Source organism: Rhinolophus ferrumequinum, chromosome 3 (assembly GCF_004115265.2).
Source record: "Rhinolophus ferrumequinum isolate MPI-CBG mRhiFer1 chromosome 3, mRhiFer1_v1.p, whole genome shotgun sequence".
NCBI classification, from domain to species: domain Eukaryota; kingdom Metazoa; phylum Chordata; class Mammalia; order Chiroptera; family Rhinolophidae; genus Rhinolophus; species Rhinolophus ferrumequinum.
Window position 1 is genome coordinate 63288128 of NC_046286.1, and position 23290 is coordinate 63311417.

The window sequence follows — 23290 nt, forward strand, 5'->3', positions numbered from 1 at the left end:
GCACATTCAAAGAAGAAAATCTATTTCTGAAAGCTAACCTAGTGTAATTACAGTATGTGTTTGGGAATGTTTGGTCTGTGGCTTTCCTAACTAAGCCCATTGAATCTGGCCCCATAGTGTCCTGAAAACTTATTCTGGATTCTCTGGAGTGTGTGGTGATAGTTATGTTTCTAAGAGTCAAATGACTCTCCATATTTACCTCCTTTTATGTTTGTAGGTGGAGTTAAAAAGGTATCTATAATTGAGAATATTAGTGTTTTCCTGGTTAGTTTTTCAATAAAAACCATAACTCCTTAAACCTTTACTTGTTAATTTCAAACCACTTTGTACATTTTGCTTTATCTTTAGATCTCTTTTGACATGGATGGAAAGCCTCAGGAAGTCTTGTTAGTTGCCCGGGGTTACAGAGAGCTAGAACCTGGTCCCTTTGAGGTTCTTTCCAAACTACCAGGCTGCAAACCCAATAATTACCCACCACCAAGAAATTACGCTTGTGCTTTCTTGGAAGTTGAGTTGGCTTGGGGAAAAAGATATTTAAGTAGAAAATTTTAAAATCAAGAGAATGGGGAGATTGTGTTCTTTAGAGGATGTGAGGTGCCAGCCTTATTTTTCAAATAGCCAACTCAGTCTTAAACTAATTATCATTTCTACCATAAACCAATATGTTAGTAATGAAGGAAAATATACTCAGCTATATGGTCTGATGGTGTGAAAAAGAGACCTAACCTGGAGTGTGAAACCTTTTTCAAGAGCATGTTTTTGACTATGACTGTGTTCCAGTCAGCTGGGGAGCCGGTGAAACGGCCCTTCCTGGATCTCCACGCACACGCTGCCTCTTCAGGGGCTCCTCAGGGGACCGGGTGCACGTTAAGGTGATGGGCTGCCCTGACGCATGTCACCAAGCTCGGTGGGCCACAGCCGTGCCTGGCGGGACATGGGCAGACAGGACACATGAACGGTGATCAGCACGGCCGCTGGACATGGTCCCCCCCTTCCTGCCCATCGCCCGGCTCTGGAGGTCCCTCTGGGAACAGTCCCGTCAGCTCCCTGCGACGGCGCACACAGCCCACCGACCAGGCTGCTCCCTCTGTGCTTCGGGCACGTTACCAAACCTCCCCAGTATCACCATCCTCTGTACAACGGGGGTACCATCAGTACCCACCTCTGAAAGTTGGCATGGGGATCACTTCGACAGCTTAGAACAATGCCTGGCATTTAATAAACGGAAAAGAAATGCAAGTTGCCATTATACTTTTAAAAAAACCGGATGCTTTTTAAGACATTCTGCTGATTAATGAATTGTCCAGTGTTTATTACTTCTTTGCCTAAAAAAGTTGTTGAACTGTCTGCTGCTTCTTTTGTACCCACCACACTTTGAATATACGACTATGGTAACATCTAGAACACTTCATGTATACGTGTTCACATGTTCGTCTCCCCACAACCCACGAGTGGGAACCAGGTCTTATTCACGCAGCACAGTAGCTACCAAATGGCAGGCAAACCAGGCGTTTGATCCTATCTACTACTCTAACACTAAAAGGAGAGTGTTCGGTGTCTCAGAATATTTCTCAGCCTTAACTCTGGGGTACTTAAGTCAGGCATATCTGCACTGTGTCACCAGAAGACATAATGTTTGAAAATACTCCTTGACGATAATAATCACACTGATTTACACTATGAATAAAATTGGATTACCTAAATTAGTTCTTAGGGTGTTATTATAGACTATGTTTACTGTTTTCATTATATTTTATGCATCATATATTTCCTATGACAGAGTCAAAATATAATTGGAATGTGAAGAACCAGAATTCAGTACATATTTATATAACACGTATCAAATCATAGTTACTTATTTTAATCTCTCTCACTTGGTCTGAATATGCTCATCAAGTCTGGAATATTAGCAGGTATCACATTCTAAATTGATTATTTAAATATCTAAAACTTCACCACATTCCCCAAATTGGAAACTCTACCATGTGAAGATCTGATCCTGTTGGCGTATTTTCAAGTTGCAAAGGACTCATACCAATAAAGTCTAATTTCAAAGGTAAAATTTTAAAAATCAAATATTTGATGAATGAATTTGAGCTCATATTCAAAGAACTCATATTTATTGAGCACTGGCCAGGTACAAGATCCTTAAACCTTATAAATATCTAGTCCAAAGGTGACTCGTACAGAGTCTGACCTCAGAGAGCTTACAGGCTGGAAGGGAAAGTAAGTATATAAAAGTAGTGACTTTCTTCCTGTCCCTTACTGGAAATATTGAAAAAGTGCTAGGGGAACTCAGGGGAGATGATTATGGAAGCGGATTATGTGTATAAAATCAAGCTGACCTGACCTGGGAGGCGACTAACCATTAACTACTAAAACGCCCGACGAAAGTTGCTCAGGAGCGCACGGCTCACTCCTGACAGCAGCGCTGACGTGGTGGTGTCTGTCCTAGGTGCTTTCCTTCATCTTCATCGGTGTGATGTCCATGATGATTCCCCTGTGCAGCGTCTTTGGGGCCCTCATCGCCGTCTGTCTCATCATGGGCCTCTTCGATGGATGCTTCATTTCCATTATGGCCCCCATTGCCTTTGAGTTAGTCGGTGCCCAGGATGTCTCCCAAGCAATTGGATTTCTGCTCGGACTCATGTCTGTACCCATGACTGTGGGCCCACCCATTGCAGGTAAATGTAGTGATTCTCCAGTAATTATATTAAGTCAGAGTATTTTCTACTACAGGTCCTAAGTCTTACTTGTGTGTAAATATGTTACAATTTATTGGTGACGGGACTTTTGTTTTTGAGTGGACCTTATCTGTAATATTTCTGTTGATAAGACCAGCTGTAGATGGCCATGTTGAAAAAGTTGGCTGAGGAGTCTCTCTTATCCTTATTGATATCTAAAACACTTAATAAAATGTGGAACAGTAAGCTTCTGGGCCTTAAGCTTTCACAATTCCTCAATTTCACTTAGTGTGAGGAATGGGAACACTGTGTCTTTTTAAAAAGAGATGAAGATTCTGAAAGATTTCAGAATATGTGTGCTTTGTGTAAGAGATCATATTCCCCTGAGAAATAATTAATGAAAAATAACATTTATTGGAACAACCCAAATGTCTATTAGCAGATGAATAAACAAAATGTGGTCTATCCATACAATGGAATATGATTCAGCCATAAAAAGGAATGCAGTACTTACTGAGACATGCTACCAGGTGGATGAACATTACACTAAGAAGCGAAATACAAAGTGTCACATGTTGCATGACGCCATTTATGTGAAATATCCAGAATAGGTAAATCCATAGAGATGGGCAGTAGAGTGGTGGTTGCCAGGGGCTGGAGGGAAGGGTGATTAAGGGGTACCTACTTAATGGGTATGGAGTTTCCTTCTGGTATGATGAAAATATTTTGGAACTAGATAGAGGTGGTGGTTGCATAACGAGGACTAAATGCCACTAAAATGGTTAATTCTATGTTGTGTGAATTTCACCCTTAGAAATCTTCTGAACGATAGTAGAAAGATGTCTCATGTTCAGTATTACTTGGGTGCCAGTGTGCCTTATTATAAGAAGATTTGATAAAATTATGATAAAATTTAAAAGTGTGCACTGTTATCTGTGTCAGTGAACATTCAGCTTAATTCATTCTCAGACCCAGAACCACACACATCTGGCAACTCTGCCAGTTGGGAACCTAGTCATGAATCAAGCAAGCAGAGTCATTACTGCACAGACCAAATACAATTTCAGTTCTGAAGGTCACAGTCTCCTTGTAGGAGAGCCCTCCAGCCCTTCCCCTCTCCCACTAGTCACACTATTTTTACACCTCACAAGCGTAGTTTCAAGGGTTTCCAAGTCTACAATAGATTATGAGCAGCACTTTAGTAGAAGTGGTACTTGCCACTAGAAGTACCTGATAACAGACTAAGAATAAAGGAGGTAACGGGAAACTTGCAAAGCAGGGAGAACCACACAGCCACTGGCTGCAGAAGGCCCCTGCTGAGGCAGCAGGTCTGAGGGCGCTGCAGCTAAACCCCAGTAATTAGTGCTCATGACAATGAAATGTGGGACATTCTGGTCCAGCGGGAAGGAAAACCACCTCCTTAGGTACACTGTGTACTGCAGGTTTCTATCCAGAACAACTGTGCCCTTCTTTAACGTACTGGTACTTAACTGGACAAATCCTCGACAGTCACATGTTCAGCACGGCCTGCTCCCAGGACAGCTCAGATCACTGAGGTTGTACAGGAAAAGTTACAAAAGTTTAAAAACACTACGGTAACTATGAAAATTTGGATTTTGTTAGAGAAATTAGATATAAGGAGTACTCCAAATAACGGGTCCAGAAGCAGAGCCCGAGATCTATTAGGGTGCCACGCAGATGCTCGTATTTTCCTCTCGTGTGCTGACAAACATTAGTATCTTTCCAAAATGTATTTAACAACCGTTTTCTTCCTAATTTAAGAGTTACAATGTTTCATGATTTTGAATTATGATTTTAAATAGTTTCACATTATTTTATTAAAAATATACCCAAGAAAGCTTTGAAATGTAGACATTTTGAGAATGTAGACATTTTGAATGTAGACATGAGAAGCTTCAGCTTGGTGGTCTGTCTACCTCTATGTGTCGGGATACCCCAGATGGCTCCTGAAGGGTTTTGAGGAAGCCAGAGCTTGGCTGCAAGTATTTTCTCCAGGTAATATCTTGGTATAAAAATCCAGCGGCCTGTAGTCTGTGACAAGATTAAAGAAATGAGAGCTTTTCCTTCCTCGTATCAGAAAAGGTTTGTATTTTAGACACATTTCCTAAAAAATGTCTTATAGTCTGAGATGTTTGAACTAGCGCTATGAAGTTACCAGATTGGGACTAGGTCATCACTGTGACTGATTTGAGACCCCTAAGAGCCACACTTGTTCTCTCTTGGTGACAGTTCTTTCCCTTCCCAGGGTTACTTCGTGAAAAGCTGGGCTCCTACGATGTGTCATTCTACCTCGCCGGAGTCCCTCCCCTTATTGGAGGTGCTGTCCTTTGTTTCATCCCATGGATCCATAGTAAGAAGCAAAGAGAGGTCAATAAAACCACTGGAGGAGAAAAAACAGAGAAAATGCTGGAGAACCAGAACTCTTTGCTGTCAAACTCACCTGAAATCTTTAAGAAAGAATCTGAGTCTTCTTTTAATGTCCAACACACCTCCACCAGACTGGACTTGCTTTCAGAAGTTTAAGCAAATTTTCCTTTTATATGAATTACAAATTTCTTATTTTTTTAATCACATCCTAAAAACAATAGCACAATAATTGGGAAATAGAACTCTTATTACACAAGAACCATTTTCTGCCACTTAATAGCTGTCTGATATTTCCATGAGTCTGAGGGCAGAAACTGGTACATGAAAACATGTCTGAAAGTCAAATATTGTGAGAATTTGAAGCTACCGTGTTTTCCAGAAAATAAAACCTAGCTGGACAATCAGCTCTAATGGGTCTTTTGGAGCAAAAATTAGTATAAGACCCGATCTTATATAAGATCGGGTCTTATAGTAAAATAAGACCAGGTATTATATTAATTTTTTCTCCAAAAGACGCATTAGAGCTGATTGTCCAGCCAGGTCTTATTTTCGTGGAAACAGGGTATTTCAGTAAAAAGTACCTTTGGAAACTGTGAATGCTACTCAGCTTCTACAAATATTTAAAAATACCTCAAGCTGTACTGAAAGGTTTGCAATTTGGTTAGGACTGGAAATATTGTTTGTTGTCTCACGTGCTTGTTTTTAATTCTGGTATCTCTATTTTAATATCTTCTGCTATTTGGAAACTTGTTATAAAATTTAAGTCTCGATTCTAGATAATGTGAAATCCAGCTAAACCTCAAGTTTATGTTCAAGTTGCTTGCTTGCTGTTAAATAAGCTATGAAATACAGTTGTTGGCACTTGCTCTAGTGTCAGGGCCCTTCTTGGAGCAGACGATAACAATGTATTCAGCATGAATACATGAGATGAGAAGGATCCTGTTCGTAAGAGCAGAGCAGTTCAAAAATCAGGCATTTCTTCCATTTACGTGTGTTCCTTTTGGGTTTGCAGTGCATTTTGCTCAAGTAGCCAAATTCTAACAATAAAGTAAAATAGAATGAAAGAAAGATATCCTAGCAATTTTAACATACAATTTTTCTAACTACTGAATTTGTTAGCGCTGGGACCTGGTATTCAAACTAGTCTTATTGAGCTTGTATCAAGTTGTAGTTTCAGGCATAAACGGTGGGGAAAAATTTTTGTTTGTGATAATAATATCTATTTCTGATAGAAACAGTTGCTCGAATTGGTTTATGAAATTACTGGGTCTAGAAAGGCTAAAAATATTTACAAAGAGAAACAACTCCTACATTTCCAAAACCTTCTGGCAGAAAATTGCATTCATATGTTTTTATACTAGTGTGCCCCCATAACATTCCCAGTATTTTTTCTGTGTATACAAAGACAATTGTAAGAAAACCATTAGAGTTTCAAATACCTAAAATTAAAATCAAAGACCCATACTCGTGTACAAAACATAGGAACACTTTCCTCATCCCTGAAATTATACTTTAGTACATTTTTGTTTCTTATTTAGGTCTTAAATAGTTAACAACATGCGAAGTATATTTAAATCTTAAATATATTTAAATCTTAAATAGGGATGGGAAGTATATTTAAATCTTAAATATTTCAAATGTATCTTGTCCACCTGGGGAAAATGTCATTTTCTAAAGCACCTCCAAGATCCATCTGTTTCTAAATTCTCTGTAAGGAGAGAAAGTTAGTGTGTTATCTCCCTACTTTACTTTTCAGCTTCTGTTGTTTCCGAAAGGCAAAGTCCGTCCATTCCTTGTCTCTAGCTAAGGATGGAGATACCTGGAAAGCATATGTATTTATAGCTGCTAGGGGGCTCGCAGGGGACTGGAGGGAAGTGAGGCTGTTAAACAGCTAGAAAACCCCGTAACTTTTCCTTTCAGTATCAGCTTCCTTATCTGCAACCTTGAAAGTTCAAAGTGGGAACACTAAATGTGGAATCTATTTTTAATAGGATTTAAATAATTTTGATTGTGAAGACATTCAGCAATTTACTATGTCATACACACAGTTGCAACTTACTACTTCCAATACTTCCATATTTCATACTGAGGAGACTTAGGTAATTTGTTTTTTTGGAAGGGTCAATAAACAAAATAAAACAAAACACCCCCTACATTTGACCACACTGCCCTTTCATGTTCTTATTTTAAACTTTTAGAAAATGACTTAGAAATGATAATGTAATACATTATTAGGTTCTTCATTTATTCTTGCCCAGTTATAAAAAACATTATTTCCTGGTTATGATCAGTGCTTTTGAGATCAGCAAAAACATACAACTAAGACTAATCATCAAACCTGCCATTATAACATTTTTTTTTACAGTTTTAGCAGACTCCTAAGACTACCCCCACCACCAATTTTACAGAACGAATAATTCTGAAATAGAATGCTCACTCTGTAAAGACCTCCAAAGTGTCTTCCCTTTCAAAATTTGGTCGATTTTAGGGGGGAAAAGGTAATAATCTGAAACTCGAAGATTTGATCTTGCTTTGTGAGTTTCCATATTAAAAGAGCAACATGACTTAAGTATTTATAATAAAACTTAGATCTCATAATATTACACAATATATTGCAAATATGTAGTTTTCAGTCCAATGGAATGAATCAAATAGGATCTATAACATCAAAAAAGCTCCATTGTAGGAGACTCTTATGAAGAATACTGTGCTGTAATATAAAATTAAAAAGAAAAACTATAAAAGGTACAATGTTAAGTTCCACAAACGCATATTTAGTAATATGTTTGATACAAAAGTTCTATAAGTCTAAAGTTCTAAAAGGTCTACAAACTAAGAAAATGAAAAATACTAATATCCATCATCAAGATGTGTTGCAGACCAAGAAATATTACAGACCAATAAAATATTTTCTTTTCCTCAAAGTAAATCCTCTTCAATTTCTGAACAGAGTGTTACTTTGCCATAAAGTGATCTGATGGGCCTAAATTTTGTTTGTTTAATCCGGATACTTTATTGCGAGGAAAAGAATAGGGTCGGAACTCTGTATTCTGTTTCATTATCCTAATTCTGATAAAACTCAGCAAATTCTCACATTCAAAAGGTTGTGGCATCCGAGGCCAAGAATAACATAAGAAGGGAATAATTAGTATTCCTCCTTCTAGAAACTCTGGATCAGATACACTTGTAACTGATGCTCAGTGGGCTTCCAGAAACACTTTGGTTCATTTCACTGCAGTGGTTATTATTGGGATCCATCCATTTCAGTAATAAACCACCCAGGTTACTGATGCTTTATTCAAAATGTATAAATCTCTTTTATCACAGTTGCAATGCTTAGTCTATAGCCCTACTACAAGACTTGTAATTTCCTCTGGAAATTGCATAGTGATTGCATTATTTCCAATTCTATTCATAAATAGAAACGACCTCATTTACGTTTCATAATCCATGATCTGTTTATACATATTTGCAGATGATCACATGGGCTCTGCCCAAGTATGGAGACACCTTTAATGCTATTAGCTTCAACTGCTTCTTATACTTTTAAAGTAAATGTACACTTAGTTGGAAAGTAAACATGTATATTTACTCTTTTCATATTATCTTTATCCTTACCATTCTTTTTCTCTTTAATTACCCCTACCCTTCAAAAATCTGCTGGAGAGTCCAATTAACATCCTCGCTTAGTTCTAAGGGCTGTCCAGCTGCACTGCGTACTGGTCACTATAGTTTCAGAGGATGGAACCCCATCCACTTTTGTGTATCTTGGAGAATGGCTTGTTCTCAGCCTTCAGTTTAGAGTTCTAATGGTCTGTATTGAAAAAGTTCTTTTAATTATATGCTAAAAATTTGGAGGGGAAGTCCTAAGTTTCATGTAATTGGATCTCTTGTGCTAACATATAAAACTTTATTTAAATGTTTTGAGGTAAATGCTTTGAGAGAAAAAACTGTCAAGATCTTGGCATAATTATTTTCGGAGCATAATTTTTTTACCTTGATTTTCCTATTCCTTTAAAGTTTCGCCAAATTTTAGTCCTGAGAGCACGTCATGGAGGATGGCCTGGAATGTAGTGCGCCTCTCGGATGTACCTCCTAAGAACCGTCCTTAGGCTGGGTCACACTTCATGATGAGTCTAGATCAGGGGTGTCCAAACTGCGGCCCGCGGGCCAACTGCGGCCCGCAATCCATTGTTGATTGGTCCACAGCAAATTCCAAAAATATATTTAGTTTACTTAAATAAACCAGGTGAGGCGATACGTACTTCACCTCGAGTGAGTGGCCCGGCTGTTTGTGTATTTTACCGCATATGGCCCTGGGTGAAAACCGTTGAAAAAAGTTTAGACACCCCTGGTCTAGAGGTACAAGTGGAAAGGGTAAGCTAATTAGCTCCAATTTTTATATATGGAAACAATTTAAATAAATATGTAAAACTTATTTAAACTCTTTAGGAAATTTTGAACACTGAAAACGTCATCGTTGCTGGCATAAACCATAAGGAGCAATTTCAGTATTGTGTGTTGCTTTTTTCCAATGTGTCAAAAGTAGGAGGAAGTTAAACTTTATTACTTTCTTCTTGCATCTATGTTATTTTTTAATTTGAAAGACATGTGGTGTCTTGGCGTATAGAAAAATGCATCATCGATAAGAGTTTAACTCTTAAAAACACAAACTTTTTGCCTTATAATCAAAACACAAACCAATTAGCCATTCATCATGGTGAAGTGGAAGGAGAACACACTACAGAAGGAAGGCGTGCTACTTTACTGACAGTCATGAATGCTGCTCAGATTATACTCGCTGACTTTTGTTGATGATTTAGTGTAAGGGAAATAAAAAGACCCTCCAGAGAGAAGTCTGAGAACAGTTCAGGGAACCACGAGGCGGGAGCAGCGTCAGACAGCTCCTGGGCTCATTATCAGCTCACAGCCACAGCCATGTTTATCCTTTATTTGTGGGCAGAGGCTAGTGCTTTGTTTTATCGATATGATACAGTGATAGGTTACAATTCTCAAGAATAAAGGGCCAAATGCCTGTAACATTTAGTTAAATGAAACCTGCATTTAACTTAGAATCACAATTGTTGAACTATCCTAAACGTGGACTTTATCAGATGATTTCTGAAACAATAAAGAACCATGAAACAAATCATTGCCACATCTTGAATCACTCAAGGAAACCTTGCAATTTGGGACATATATTACTTAGTTTGTCCTTTTAAAAAATTATCAATTTTTAAATAGTCAACATGGATAATCTTGACCTTTGTACATTCACAGAAATCCCCCATGGTACTATTTTCTTGACAGATATGACATAGGAGGCTACCTCATTTAGGACACAATAGACTTCAATGTTTTACTGGTATGTTGGAAGGACATTGGGAATGAAATGAAACCTTTCTAAGTACTTGATCATAACAGTCCACCTACCTCAGCTTTCAGTGTCCAACTAAAAGCCTTGCTTAATCACCTCTTGTCTAATCAGAAGGAAGCTAATGGCGCTTTGGGGATTAAAAGGCGAGGGAGGGCAAGTTATTAAGGGGTCAGAATATCAGTAGAAGTGCTTAAGTGCTTTGTTCTGGTAAATGGATATAAAAGAACAAAAGAGAAATATTAACTAATGTGCCCTGTGGATAATCTCAAAAAAGGAAAAAAAAAACTGAATTTATAATCCATGCACAAAAATGAACACTTACTAAAATGCTTTACCAGTGGCTTTTCAAATTATACTGGCAGCTTGACAATGAGGTCTTGTTTTCATTTGTTTTCTTTGGCAAGAAGATGGAGGACCACTGACAAGAGATGGTATGTTTGTGCCCTAACCTTACAGCTTACACGTGGAAGTCCTGGAAGAGGCTCCCCTTTCCTAGTGGTAATGAGTTTTCTGTCTCCCTGGAGTTTTTGAAAATGCTGTTGTTGAGTGTAGCAACAGTATAGGAGTCAACCCACAAGTGTCCAATCTGTAAAGCTATTTTTAGCCTTTCAATATGAGTGCTGTAAGAAGAGTATTTTGGAGTTGAATGTCACTAAGCATGTAAGGGATAGGAACTATCTATATAAAATAACATTTAGAAATCAAATTTCATACGTGATATTATTTTGGAGACTCTGATATGTATGACTTTTATTCTTTACCAGATAATACTTTTTAGTTATCAGAAGAGTGGACTTTAAAAATATTTTAAATGTGTATAAACACAAACCTTTTCTACTGTGATCTTCCCTAAATGTAGTCTTTTATAGTATGTTCTAATATGCTAGAAAGTAATGGGTAAATGTGTCTTTTATAATTCAGCCTATACTGGAATATTAATTCAGGGATGGAGGGCTTGTTATCAAGGTGCTGTATTTTGACCCGAGGCTCTGAACGAGCAGACTGTGTATTTGGTGCCTTTTTTCCTACCAAAGAAAGATTAGATCAAGATTGGTGCTAAATTTCATGTTCCCTTCAAAATTATTTTTTTCTTTTAAGTATATATAACCCAATAGGAAACGTATAGACCCAGGGGTGTTATGTATGTTGCATTTTGTATATGTATGTAAGGGGGAAAACCTCACATACAAAGCAATTATTGAGTTCAAATATTACTTAGAGGTATGTAATTTTTGTTAATGTATAAGGCTTTAGAGTATACAACTCACAAGAATATAATCACCAAATGAAAACTTCATGATAAACACAGCCCCTAAGGTAAACTGTAAAGAAAAAGTCCCTGGTCAATGTTTCTAGCACGAAGTTAGCTATTCCAAGTATTCTGTAAGTCTGAGGGTATGTGACAAAAAATTATATATATTTTACTATATAGTTATACATGCACAAATTACTTTCTGTTGTGTTTATTTAAGCAGAAATTGTAAACTATTTTTCAGGCTGAAATTGGAGTTCTGGGAGTCATCGATTTTAAAACCTGGATAATCAGTTACGTACTTTAAAAAAAAAATTCACACTGAAAATATCATCATTTATCTTTCAGATTTAACAGAAAGATTTAAATTAGTAAGGACTGTGTCTAGGTCAGTTTCGGCCAATCTCAGACCTGTGATTTATGGAGGGCTCCCAGCTTCGTGGTTGTGGCTGTATGACACTCACCTGAAATTCCACCCAAAATTCCACGTGGGTTTCTGAGTCCCCATGTACCTGTAAGTAGGATTCAGATGAAGTGGGGACCACACGCTTTTATTTAACCCTGCTGTCTTTATAGACTTTGCCTTAACTCTATTTTCTGATGATTTTGTAAATATATGTTAGGAAAATGATACACGCTATCAGACCATACATTCAGAATCTACTCCTGGATTCTCTGTTAACTGATTGATAATTCTTTTCTACTGTTAACATGGTTAACGTGGGAAGGAGAATGGGGGGCTTGTCAATCAGAAGTTACAGTAGGGTGAGATTAAATATCCCTTTAAGAATAACTTCTGACGTAACTGTTACTATAGTGTGGTTTGAGAAATGTAAGATTGGACAGGCATTGCACAATGCTTGATAAATTTGCCTTCTGTCAGTTTGTTCTCCTACCGTTTATTTTAGCCTGAGCGTTACAACTATCACAGACTGAACCCTGCAGTATTATTAAGAGAGAGTTTGGGTATTTTAAGTAGCTCCTAGTATAATATGACCTTTTTCATGCCAACTTATTTTAATGTTTATCTGAAAAGTAGTATTTAAATTATTTTGCATATTTTCAAAGTTAGAAAAACATGCTTTACCTTGGACATGAAAACCAAATTATTCCAAGAGCATGCTGCCCACAGCCGTGTAACGCTGCTTCTCTACCTCCCCAGGATGCCATTTTTGGCACAGGAGTTGTTTAAAATCTAGATCTCCATGTGAAATGATTATGCTGGATTTGATCAGTATGCAGTATTTTAGTATGTGCCTTTAAAAATTTTTATGTTTCTTTTTAAAGGGTATAATTTATAATTGATTTTTATAATGTGAAATTTAATAGAGACACCCAAAAGAGCTTTGTAATCATTGGGAGGATAAGATCATTTTATGTGAAACAATGTGATATTCTCAGTAAATACAATAAAAGCATTTTAGCAAATTTCTATATGGCTTTGTGATTGTATTTATAGAATTCCTGGGGAGAAGAAGGGAAGAAAAAGTTACTAAAGTTAAGGAAAACAGTCTGTGTTGAGTAAAAGAAATAAGCTGTGTGCTTTCTAAGCGGCATGTATGTACTCCAAGTGTGTTTGGGTACTGCTATGCATTAATATCTTTCTGAAACAAAGAACAGGGATAGAAATGATCCACAAGCACTGGATAGTCCAAAATCTATTTCTATTTGACACTCTTTTTGTTGTTATTGTAGTTGACTTACATTACTGTTTCTTTTACTTACACTGATTATACTTCTTAAATTCAGCAGGTACTCGGTGACCTACTCATTGACAATTTCAGGAGATGATCAAGAACCAGGCTGGAATTGTAAAAAACAATGCATTATTATTACAGTCGGAGGATGTTTATTATTTGATGAGCCCCGACTACAGAGCAAATCATTATTGATGTTAAAGGGTGCTAAAGAGATTTTTTTTATATTAAACTCAAGAATTCGTCACATATCGTTTAATCCAATAATTATTTACATGCCGGCACGTGGGTGCCTGAATGTACAGGCCACTGGAGGGCTTTTGAAAAAACCAGGAAAGAAAGGATCTGACAAATTGTTACTCATCACGAGCAAGACAAAATTCATTCTCCTGAAAAAGTAATTTTTATGGAAAAAATTAGAAGAATTCTAATCAGAAAACCTAATTTTTCTAGAGGCATAACTCAATTATCATAAGTATCAGACTTTTAGGGTTTAAAGTTCTCTCTTTATAGTGTCCTACAGAGGAACCTAAAACTTTAAATGCAAGAGTTCTTCTTTTAGATCCTCAACTCCAGTGTCGCCAGTGCCCTCTTGACTCCTCCCAGGGACAGGAGGCTCACTACCTCCCCAGCTGGGCCCGCGGCCTCGCACGCTCCCCCCCCCCCCTACAGCTCTCCCACCCTTTACCTCCCTGGTCACTCCCACATATGCATCAGTTAGTTACTCCAGCAAATGGCTTTGGGTCCATGTGGAGCAACTTTCTTTCCACTCACACTGAACAGCGACACTTGGAACCTTGTCATCTCTGGAAATGGCTTCATCTTTGAAATCTGAGATACTAACATCCCTCTCTCTCCGCACAGCTTCCTATCGCTTTATTCCCTGCTCGTCACTTCCACTGCGTTTGCTCCGCAACGTGGCGATCACCTCCCATTGACGCCTCCATTCCCTCCCAATCCCCAGTCTGTCTTCATTGATCAGGTCTCTTCAGTCTTTACTTTGTTCCCTAACCCTTAACTCTGTGATCTGCAAAACTCGAAGCAGCTCTCTGACTATTCCGCTCACCAGTTGCTCCTGCGTCACCTCCCCGCTCCCCAGTTCAACGCTTCCAGCTTCCTCACTGTCTTCTCTCGCGTCATCAATCTCCCCCTCTCTATTGGATCATTCCTATCAGCATCTACACGTGCTATCACTTCTCCCATTTTGAGAGGCAGTGGGGGGGGGGGGACGAGGAGGGGGAGGAAGGCCTCTTTTAAACCACATGTCCCTTGCAGCTACTGCCTCATTTCCTTCCATCCATTTGAAAAAGAAAAAAAAAAATCTTCAATTTCTACTTACTCTCTCCCATTTTATCTGCTCCCATTCTCTCTCGAGTCCGCTCCACTGACTGTCCTTCTCCAGGTCACCACTGACCCCACATTGCTAATGCCCGTCCTCCTTCAGTCCTCAGGTGAATGACCAGCACTGGGGACAGCGAGTCAGTTCCTGATTTCTGAGTCCGGCTCCCCACACACCGGCCTGATTTTCCTCCAGTCTTTCAAGCCGCTGCCTCTCCGTTTGCTTTGCTGAGGTCCTGCCCATCTCCTAACCTTTAACTATTGGGGGTACATCATGGCTGAATTTTTGAACCCCTTCTGTAGTCATCTGCACTCACTCCCTATGTGATCTCATCCTATCTCATGACTTGAATTACATCCTAGATGCTGACAGAGCACGTTCCTCTCCCTTAAACGCCAGACCCCTGTATCTAACACCTCTAACTGGATGACTAAAAACAATCTCTCAGCTTAACACACCTAAAACTGACCTCCCGACAGTCCCTCCTAAATGGGTATCTTTTGCAGCTCTCCTCATGTCAGTTAATGGCGACTTCATCTTTCTGGCTGTACGGATCCCAAACCTTGGAGTTACCCTTAACTCCTCTTCTTCTCTCACAGCCACTTCCAGTCTGCCCGCAAATCCTGCTGGCCCTGCTTCCAAATTATATCAGGATCTCTCCCCACTCCCCCCACCCCCTAGCCAAGCTATCCGGAGCTCTTTGTTCTCTGCCCTTCTTCCCCTCCATCTATTCTCTACAGAACAGCCAGCAGGATCCTGTCAAAATGTGTCAGATGAGATCAGTCCTCTGCTCAGAATCTTCCTGTGCCCCCCTCTGCCAGCCTCCCCCAAAAGAAAAGTCCTTGTTGTGACCAGCCAACTTCACACGTCCTGGCACCTGTTGCGTCTCTGGCTGTACCGCCTACTCTCTTCCTGACCCACTCTGCCTTCTTTCATGTCATCCTGGCATGGCTGTCCTTTCCCAGGCTACTCTTCCCCAGCTCTCCACCGGGATTGCTCTGGTCCATCCTTTAGGGCTTTACTCAAAAGCCGCTTTCTCTGTGACGCCTTCCCTAACCGTTTAAAATTTAATCCTGTTAATGCTTCATATCCCCCTTCCCACCTTAATTTTTTTCTCCTTAGCTAGCAGTTATCACTGGCATATGATATATTTCATTTATCTTGTTTACTGTCTGGCTTCCTCACCAAACTATAAGTTCACAAGAGTAAGCTTTTTTTCTATCGTTTTATCTCCAACACTTAGAAAAGTGCCTGACATAGAGTAGGTGGTCAATAATTATTTGTTGACTAAGTGAATGGTTTCCAAACTTGTCAGCATTAGCAATATGGACTTTCTCTATCTGGGGAACACTTCTCTAGGGAACTTAATTAGCCAGTGCAGCTGGAGCGAGTCCAGTAGCAAGATCAGGACTGGGGTGCACGTGGCTCGCATGGCTGCTCCAGGGCTGAGGAGAGGGTCACAGAGTCAGGAGATTGATTCCATACATGGGGCTTGAACAGAGAACTATACTGAAGATAATGGGAAACAAGTTTCCACTATTGGATTAGGGAGGTACATATATGGAAGGTGTAAAGCTAAAATAAACACTATGGTGATGGACTGAATTGGAAAATGTGGTGTGAATATACATACATATATTTGTAGGTGTGTTCATACATATATTTCCTAGCTCTGTCCACTGAGGGCCTAGAAGCATCAACACTCCACTAGCAATGAGTATACACCTCCACGTTCAACCTTGTAACAGCAGGGGATCAAATGACAGATATTTGGCTAAAGAGAAGCCCCTGTATGTATTTTAAATCTAAAATATAATGCTAGTATCATGAAGCTACAGGGGACACTATTGGAAATCCTACATCTTCTAATTTTACAAAGATAGAAAAGCTTGTCTTGAGACATTAACCACAAAGAAATAAAAAGCAACCATAATCCCATCATCCAGAGATAATTGCCTTTATCATTACAAATGTATCCCTTAAGACTATATCTTTGTAAAAGTGAGGGAATGCTACACATACTATTCTGCAACATGCTTTTTCACTTAATACCTGTAAATATCGTCACATATTGTATTCATTGTGACTTTTACTGTTGTTAGTAGTAAAAAGCTTTCAAGCTTGGGAACAAAGGGAATACCTCTGAATTTCTTATCCTATATGAACTTTTATTATGAAGCAAACTAGAACGTGCCCCCGTGCCCTTGCACTGGCAGCACTGTACAAACAGCTCGGTAAGGTTTCATCCCCTTGGTATATCAGTGTCTCACAGCTGTGTGTGTGTCGACAGGTGGCGATGTCTTACTGAGTGGCGTTCATTATTGTTGTTGCGTGTTTTTGTGTGCTGTCATGAGAATGTCTGAGCTTGAATTAGAGCAACAAACAAACATTAAATTTCTTCTTAAATTTGGCAACAGTGGAAGTGAAATCAGGGGCATGTTAGTCAAAATTTATGGGGATAATGCCATGAAGAAAATGGCAGTGTACAAATGGATTAAACATTTTTCTGAGGGGAGAGAATGCCTCCCCTCAGATGAAGAGAGGTCAGGGCGGCCAGTAAGGAGAAAGCATTGCAAAAATTTGTTGAATCGTTGGCTGACTGTGAGAAGCATAGCAGACCAAGTAAACATTGAAAAGAAACAGTTAGGAAAATCTTAACTGAAAATCTTGGCATGAGAAAGGTGTGTGCAAAAGTGGTCCTGAAGGAGCTCACCAGTGAACAAAAGCAAAGGAGAGTTTAAGTTTGCCAAGAACTTTTGGACTGTGTTATCACTGGTGATGAAACATGGTGATGAAAACCAATATGACCCTGAAACAAAGTGTCAAAGTGCACTTTGGAAGTCAGCTAATTCTCCATGACCAAAAAAGTTCCATCAGTCCAAATCAAGAGTCAAAACGATGTTGCTAACCTTTTTTGATATCAAAGGGATTATTCATTATGAATTTGTACCAAATGGACAAACAGCTAACCAAGTTTACTATTTGGAAGTGCTAAAAAGGCTGCGTGAAAAAGTTAGACGAAACCGACCTGAACTTTTTGCCAAGAAGTCATGGCTCTTGCAGCACAACAGTGCACCAGCTCACATGGCACTGTCCGTGAGGGAGTTTTTAGCCAGTAAACCAATAACTGTATTAGAACATCCTCCCTACTCACCTGATCTGGCCCCCAATGACTTCTTTCTTTACCTGAAGATAAAGGAAATATTGAAAGGAAGACGTTTTGATGACATCAAGGGTAATACAATGACAGCTCTGATGCCCACTCCAGAAAAAGAGTTCCAAAATTGCTTTGAAGGGTGGACTAAGCGCTGGCATCAGTGCATAGTTTCCCAAGAGGAGTACTTCGAAGGTGACCATAGTGATATTCAGCAATGAGGTATGTAGCACTTTTTCTAGGATGAGTTCTCAAACTTAATTGTCAGACCTCGTATGGTCAATAATGTTTTAATGACTATATATGGTGCCAGATGGATACTAGACTTGTTGGGGGATCACTTCATAAGTTATATAAATATCTAACCACTATGCTGTACACCTGAAACTATATAATATTGAATGTCAACTGTATTTGAAAAGAATTTAAAAGAATTTAAAAATATCATAATCTTAACACGTTCAACTTGAATTCTTGATTTCCTTTAATTTCCCTGGAGAATTCATGCTCCTTCCTTTTCCATCTAAATAAATAGGACCACTAAACCAGTTGTTTAGGAGACAAATAATCTCTCTCTGACCAAACTTTAGTCAGGATCTTCTGAATCCTCTTCCCAACAAGGCCTTGACCTTTGGACTTTCATGTCCATCTTTGTATTGCCCAATTTTAGCAAGAATCTCGCTAGGTTGATTTACCCAGAATTCCCCACCCTCAATATCTGGTCACACTTGAATCTGATTGGGTTCCTCTCCTCCATTATCCCTCTGGTAATGTCTGATCACCCTGGTCTGCCTTCAGCAAGAATCCTGTTAGGTTGGTTTAGCCAGAATCCCCCCTTATTTCTGATATCTCCTCTTACTAATTTTCTGGGTGGCTCAGGTGGTTGGAGCGCCATGCTTCTAACACCGAAGTCTCTGGTTCGATTCCCACATGGGCCAGTGAGCTGCGCCCTCTACAACTAAGATTGTGAACAACAGCTCTCCTAGGAGCTGGGCTGCAGTGAGCAGCCGGAGGTTGGCATGAGCTGCCACAGGCTGCCGTGGGCTACTGTGTGCTGCCCTGAGCGGCCAGTGGCCAGCGTGAGCGGCCGGCAGCCGGCGAGAGCGGTTGTGAGCAGCCGACCCATGACTGGCACCCGACTGCCTCAGCCAGGGTGGGGGGGGGGGAGCGCAAGGCTCAGAATACCAGCATGGGCCAGGGAGCTGTGTCCTACACAACTAGACTGAGAAACAATGGCTTGAACTGGAATTGGGGGTGGGGCGAGACAGAAGAAGGGGAAAAAAAAATTTAAAAACATAATTTTCTAGCCACTGCCTGCCCCTGCCCTTGGCTATAAATTCCCACTTTTCCTTGTTGTATTCAAAATGGAGCCCATTCTATGCTGAGGTCTCTGTTCCCCACCCTCTTCTTCCGCCTCCCGTGTAGGACACAGCTGCCTGGCCCATGCTGCTACTATGAGCCTTGCGCTCCCCGGCTGAGGCAGTCGGTCACCAGACATGGGTCAGCCACTCACAGGCGCTCACAGCAGCTCTCGCACGCTGCCGGCCACTCACGCTGGCTGCCGGCCACGGAGGTCTCTTTTCCCCTATTGCAATAGTTCCTGAGTAAAATCTGTGGACGGCTTTAACTACTGTCCAGCTCTGGTTTTTCTGTGATATTGGTCAAAATCCCTGAAGTCATTTTTTATATTCTTTCTCTTATATACTCAGTCCATCAATAAATAGTATTGTTTTTATCTTCACCATATTTCCCAAATCTGATCATTCTCACCTCCTATACAAATCTGGCCTAATCAAATAACCTAATTAGATCTCTGTTCTCTCTGCTCTCTAATCCTGCCCCCTCTCTAGTGTATTATTCTGACATATCCAGAAAGTCTTTAACATAAGGCCTCCACAATCAGGGACCCTGTTCGCTCCTGGTCCTCATTTTCTACCAACTTTCCCTTCATTCATGCTGCTCCAGCTGCTCTCGTCTTTTTTATTTCTCCAATACACCAAGCTCGCTCCTGATCAGATTCTTACACGTGCTGTTCTCTCTGGAATGCTCTTCCTGCCTGAATGGTTCCCTCACGTCAGTGAGGGTCCTGTTCAGATGTCAGTCACAGGAGCTTTCCCCAACACTCCCTGAACTCAACCCCCTTCCATCACTCGATTCCCTTTATTCTGCTCTCTATTTCTGTACATTTCATTATCTGACATACTACAAATGAGTTTGTTCTTTGTCTTGTCCATGAGAGAAGGGTTTTTTTTCAGTATTAGAACAATGCCTGGCACATACTAGGTATTTAATAACTAAAAACTAAATCAAGGTAGGCTTACTTAAAAAGAAATACTGCCACTCCTGCTTGTTCCTAGTTTAGCAACACAACAGTGCTTGTCGTTATGGGGATTTCTGCAAAGGTTTTGGACATTCTCCAAGCACATAGTATTAAGTGTAGTAATAGATGGCAGTGATCAAGGAAGAATGGCTAAAAGCCATCTGTAACTTCCAGCTTTTCCGTAGTTCCAGGGCAAAGCAGTCTCCAGCTCTGGATAAGTGGCTATCTAAGTACAACTGGAGGAAGATCATCTTGCTTACAGAGCACCTAAAGTGGTTTCCTTTTTTATGCAGATGACTCTAATTGCTTCTGAAGCACTTAGTACTTTAAGAAATGCTAGTCTATTTTTGTTCTCTGCAGGGCCGACACTAGCCAAGCTCTCACTTTTGGTGGCTTTGTTTCTATGCTCTTGATAAGCTGATTTTGGCTAATAATGGCACAGCACAACAAAGATTTTATTGATCAGTACAGCAATAGGAGACCAGTATGATGGTAGATTCAGAGTCCTGTAGTCTTCAATGTTACAATGAATACAGTTAAAGGAAATTCTAATTTTACTGTTTTTAAAAAGAAACTTTTATTTAAAAATCAGTAATTTTTTTAATAAGATAAAAAATTTCATCAAACAGACACTGATGTTAGATTCTTTCAATATTAGTTCTAACTTTTCAAAGTACGTAGCACAAACATAAAAGTATTCTTACTGAAATCAAATCTTTGTGAGTTGGTTTTAACAGACTGGGCTTTTAGCAATGAGGTTAAAGAATGACCGTTTAATATACTGATAAAAATAGTTATGATACATAGTTTCTTCATGATGTACTTTAAGCATTCGACATCATCTGATAGGACCTATTTCATTTTTATTCTCTGGAGGGATCGTCCTCCTTACCTAACAGTGACGTGCAGTCACCAAGCATGGACCATCTAACTTCTCACTCTCACCCAAAGTAAAATTTCAAATTAAAGGATGAAAAATCTGCTTCCTTGTTGCCATTTCACAAATATGCCAAGATATTACCATTTAAGCGACTAAGATCCAGATACTTTCTTTTTGAGATTGTCATATAGGTTGTAAAATATCCATTTTTCAAGCTAATGTAACAGAGTGAAATGCTCAGCCTCTCTGAATCCATCTTTGTTCCCATGGCCTTCAGGCTAATAGCTTCTGCTTATTCTTGCAGACATGCTAATCATTAGAGGAATTCTGCCCGAGGCTTGAGAAGATAAGGGAAGTATGTATTGTTTATCAAAGATTTGCAGGAACCTGCTACCTGGATTCACATCAACTGCACCATCTTCCTCAGACCCCTGCTGGCACCCAGATGTCTGCAGTGGCCAGTCACCTTGTGCCTCTTTTATTTCCCCTCCCCTTGACATAAAAGAAGCCTGAACTCTGTTCTTTCTTAGGATGGACTTGAGGTATGACTGGAGTTCCCATCTTCTCGGTTGGCGCTTTCTCAATCAATAAACCTTGCCTTACTTCAAGCTGTGACGTTTTGTCCTTTTGAAGCATTGGGCACATGGACGGGTAACAGTAATCAATAAAGCTATATTTATTTTCAATTTAAAAAATGGCCCATCAACATTTTTATTTCTCCTAGATTGCCTCACGAAAAAAAATTATCCTCACTAATGGCCTAAAGAGAAGCCTGCATGAAATAATGCCCTGTTTTAATCAACCGGCCCCCGTTTTTAGAAGGTGGTGAGTGACCTCTGGAGGCAATTAGAAGAAATATCCTGCTGCTTTCAGGAGTGAAGTGGGGAGAATTAGAAAGTTGACCTTTCCATTTAGAAAAGATTTTTTTGAAGTTTAATCGTGTGAATTAAAACATTTAATTTTAAAATGTTTATGGAAACTCAAAATTCAGTTAAATAATATTTATTAGTTTAGTAATATAATGCTACAGGGATGACAAAAACATAAGACCTATCATTTCCATCTCATTGAGCTTACAATCTACTAGGGAACTAAACATAAGTGCAAAAATAATTATAATATAAACTAGAATGTGTGAGAAAATTTAGGAGTAACATAACTACATAGGAATTCAGATTTTTAGGTTAGGATGGTCAGAGAAAGTCTATTACATTCAATAAACATTTACTGAAGACACATTGTGTGCCAGGGACTGTGCTAAAGGATAAATAAGACACAGTACCTTCCCATCCGGCACTCTCAATATCGTAGGGAAGATGTCACATAAATAAGAAAATTCTGTATGAAGTAGTAAGTGGACTATTAGAATTATGCACAAAGGAGGGAAACTAAAACAGCTCCAAGAATGAGAAAAGGGCTGGAAAACGCTTCCTAGAGAAGTAACACTTAAGCTGATTCTCAAAAAATAGGAATAATTCTGGTTCAGTTTTGCATGGTAAGCCTACACTAGCCCTTCTCTCCTACTGGTTACAACTAAAATTCATGACAAAATACAATTAGCAACTATCTGAGGACTCTGAAAAGTAAATAAAGCTTGGGAAGGGAGGTAAAAACTCAGAAAAGAAAGCTGCAAGGGGATAAGTTTCCTGGCTTTTTTCCTTTTTTTATTGTTATGGTTTCGTCCGGAGGAGAGGCCCCCTTTGGGAACAGTTTGGTGGCAAGGTTATATCTTTCTGATCCAAGGAACTGAGAAAAGGAGCTTTTGTGAGTTGGAAAGTGAATGTGGCAGGAGGAGGAAGAGGTGAGAGTTAAAGAAGGTGATCCCTAATTTTGTATATGAACCACACAAGTCTTGGGTTCACTCCTGGGTTGCACTTGTGTGCAACAGACCCAAAGCAGCCTAGCAAAGGTTTAAGAGTCAACCCGTGGGCCAAGTCTCAGCTTAACCCGTGAGTGGTACATGTTCAGGACAGACCCAGAGCAGCATACACAGGCTTTAAAAACTGAACTGAGATTGCAACCCTCACCCGCAGAAGGCGATAGAAAACTTGCAGTGTGAGCTTAACCAGGCTGATTGCCTGCTTTAAAAAACATACATTCTCCAGAGAAAGATTTTAACAGGATCCGGGGTCTGCACAACGTAACTGTCACAATGTTCAAGATAGAACAGAAAATTACCTATCATACAACGAACCAGGA

The 23290-nt window shown here is 39.5% G+C and overlaps 1 protein-coding gene and 1 long non-coding RNA gene across 5 annotated transcripts in view; one reads left to right on the plus strand and one right to left on the minus strand.

Moving 5' to 3' along the window:
• Positions 1-13133, plus strand: part of SLC16A10 (solute carrier family 16 member 10) — a 105663-nt gene extending 92530 nt beyond the window's left edge. Inside the window, exons 5-7 of one of the 2 annotated variants that reach the window (XR_004422694.1) lie at positions 2456-2684; positions 4951-5440; positions 5597-13133. Coding sequence is in view for 1 of the 2 variants with exons in the window: in XM_033102889.1 (XP_032958780.1) it covers positions 2456-2684; positions 4951-5228 (507 nt within the window). In the remaining variant the exon portion in view is untranslated. Of the gene's footprint in view, positions 1-2455; positions 2685-4950 lie in introns of both variants that reach the window. The other variant, XM_033102889.1, reaches the window with a different exon arrangement.
• Positions 1-23290, minus strand: part of LOC117020420 (uncharacterized) — a 53948-nt gene that overhangs the window by 27589 nt on the left and 3069 nt on the right. Inside the window, exons 2-4 of one of the 3 annotated variants that reach the window (XR_004422695.1) lie at positions 13427-13504; positions 5146-5280; positions 2691-4736 (exon numbers count right to left, since the gene is read on the minus strand). This is a non-coding gene — a long non-coding RNA (uncharacterized LOC117020420). Of the gene's footprint in view, positions 1-2690; positions 4737-5145; positions 5281-13426; positions 13505-23290 lie in introns of those variants that run through there. The other 2 variants (XR_004422697.1, XR_004422696.1) reach the window with 2 other exon arrangements.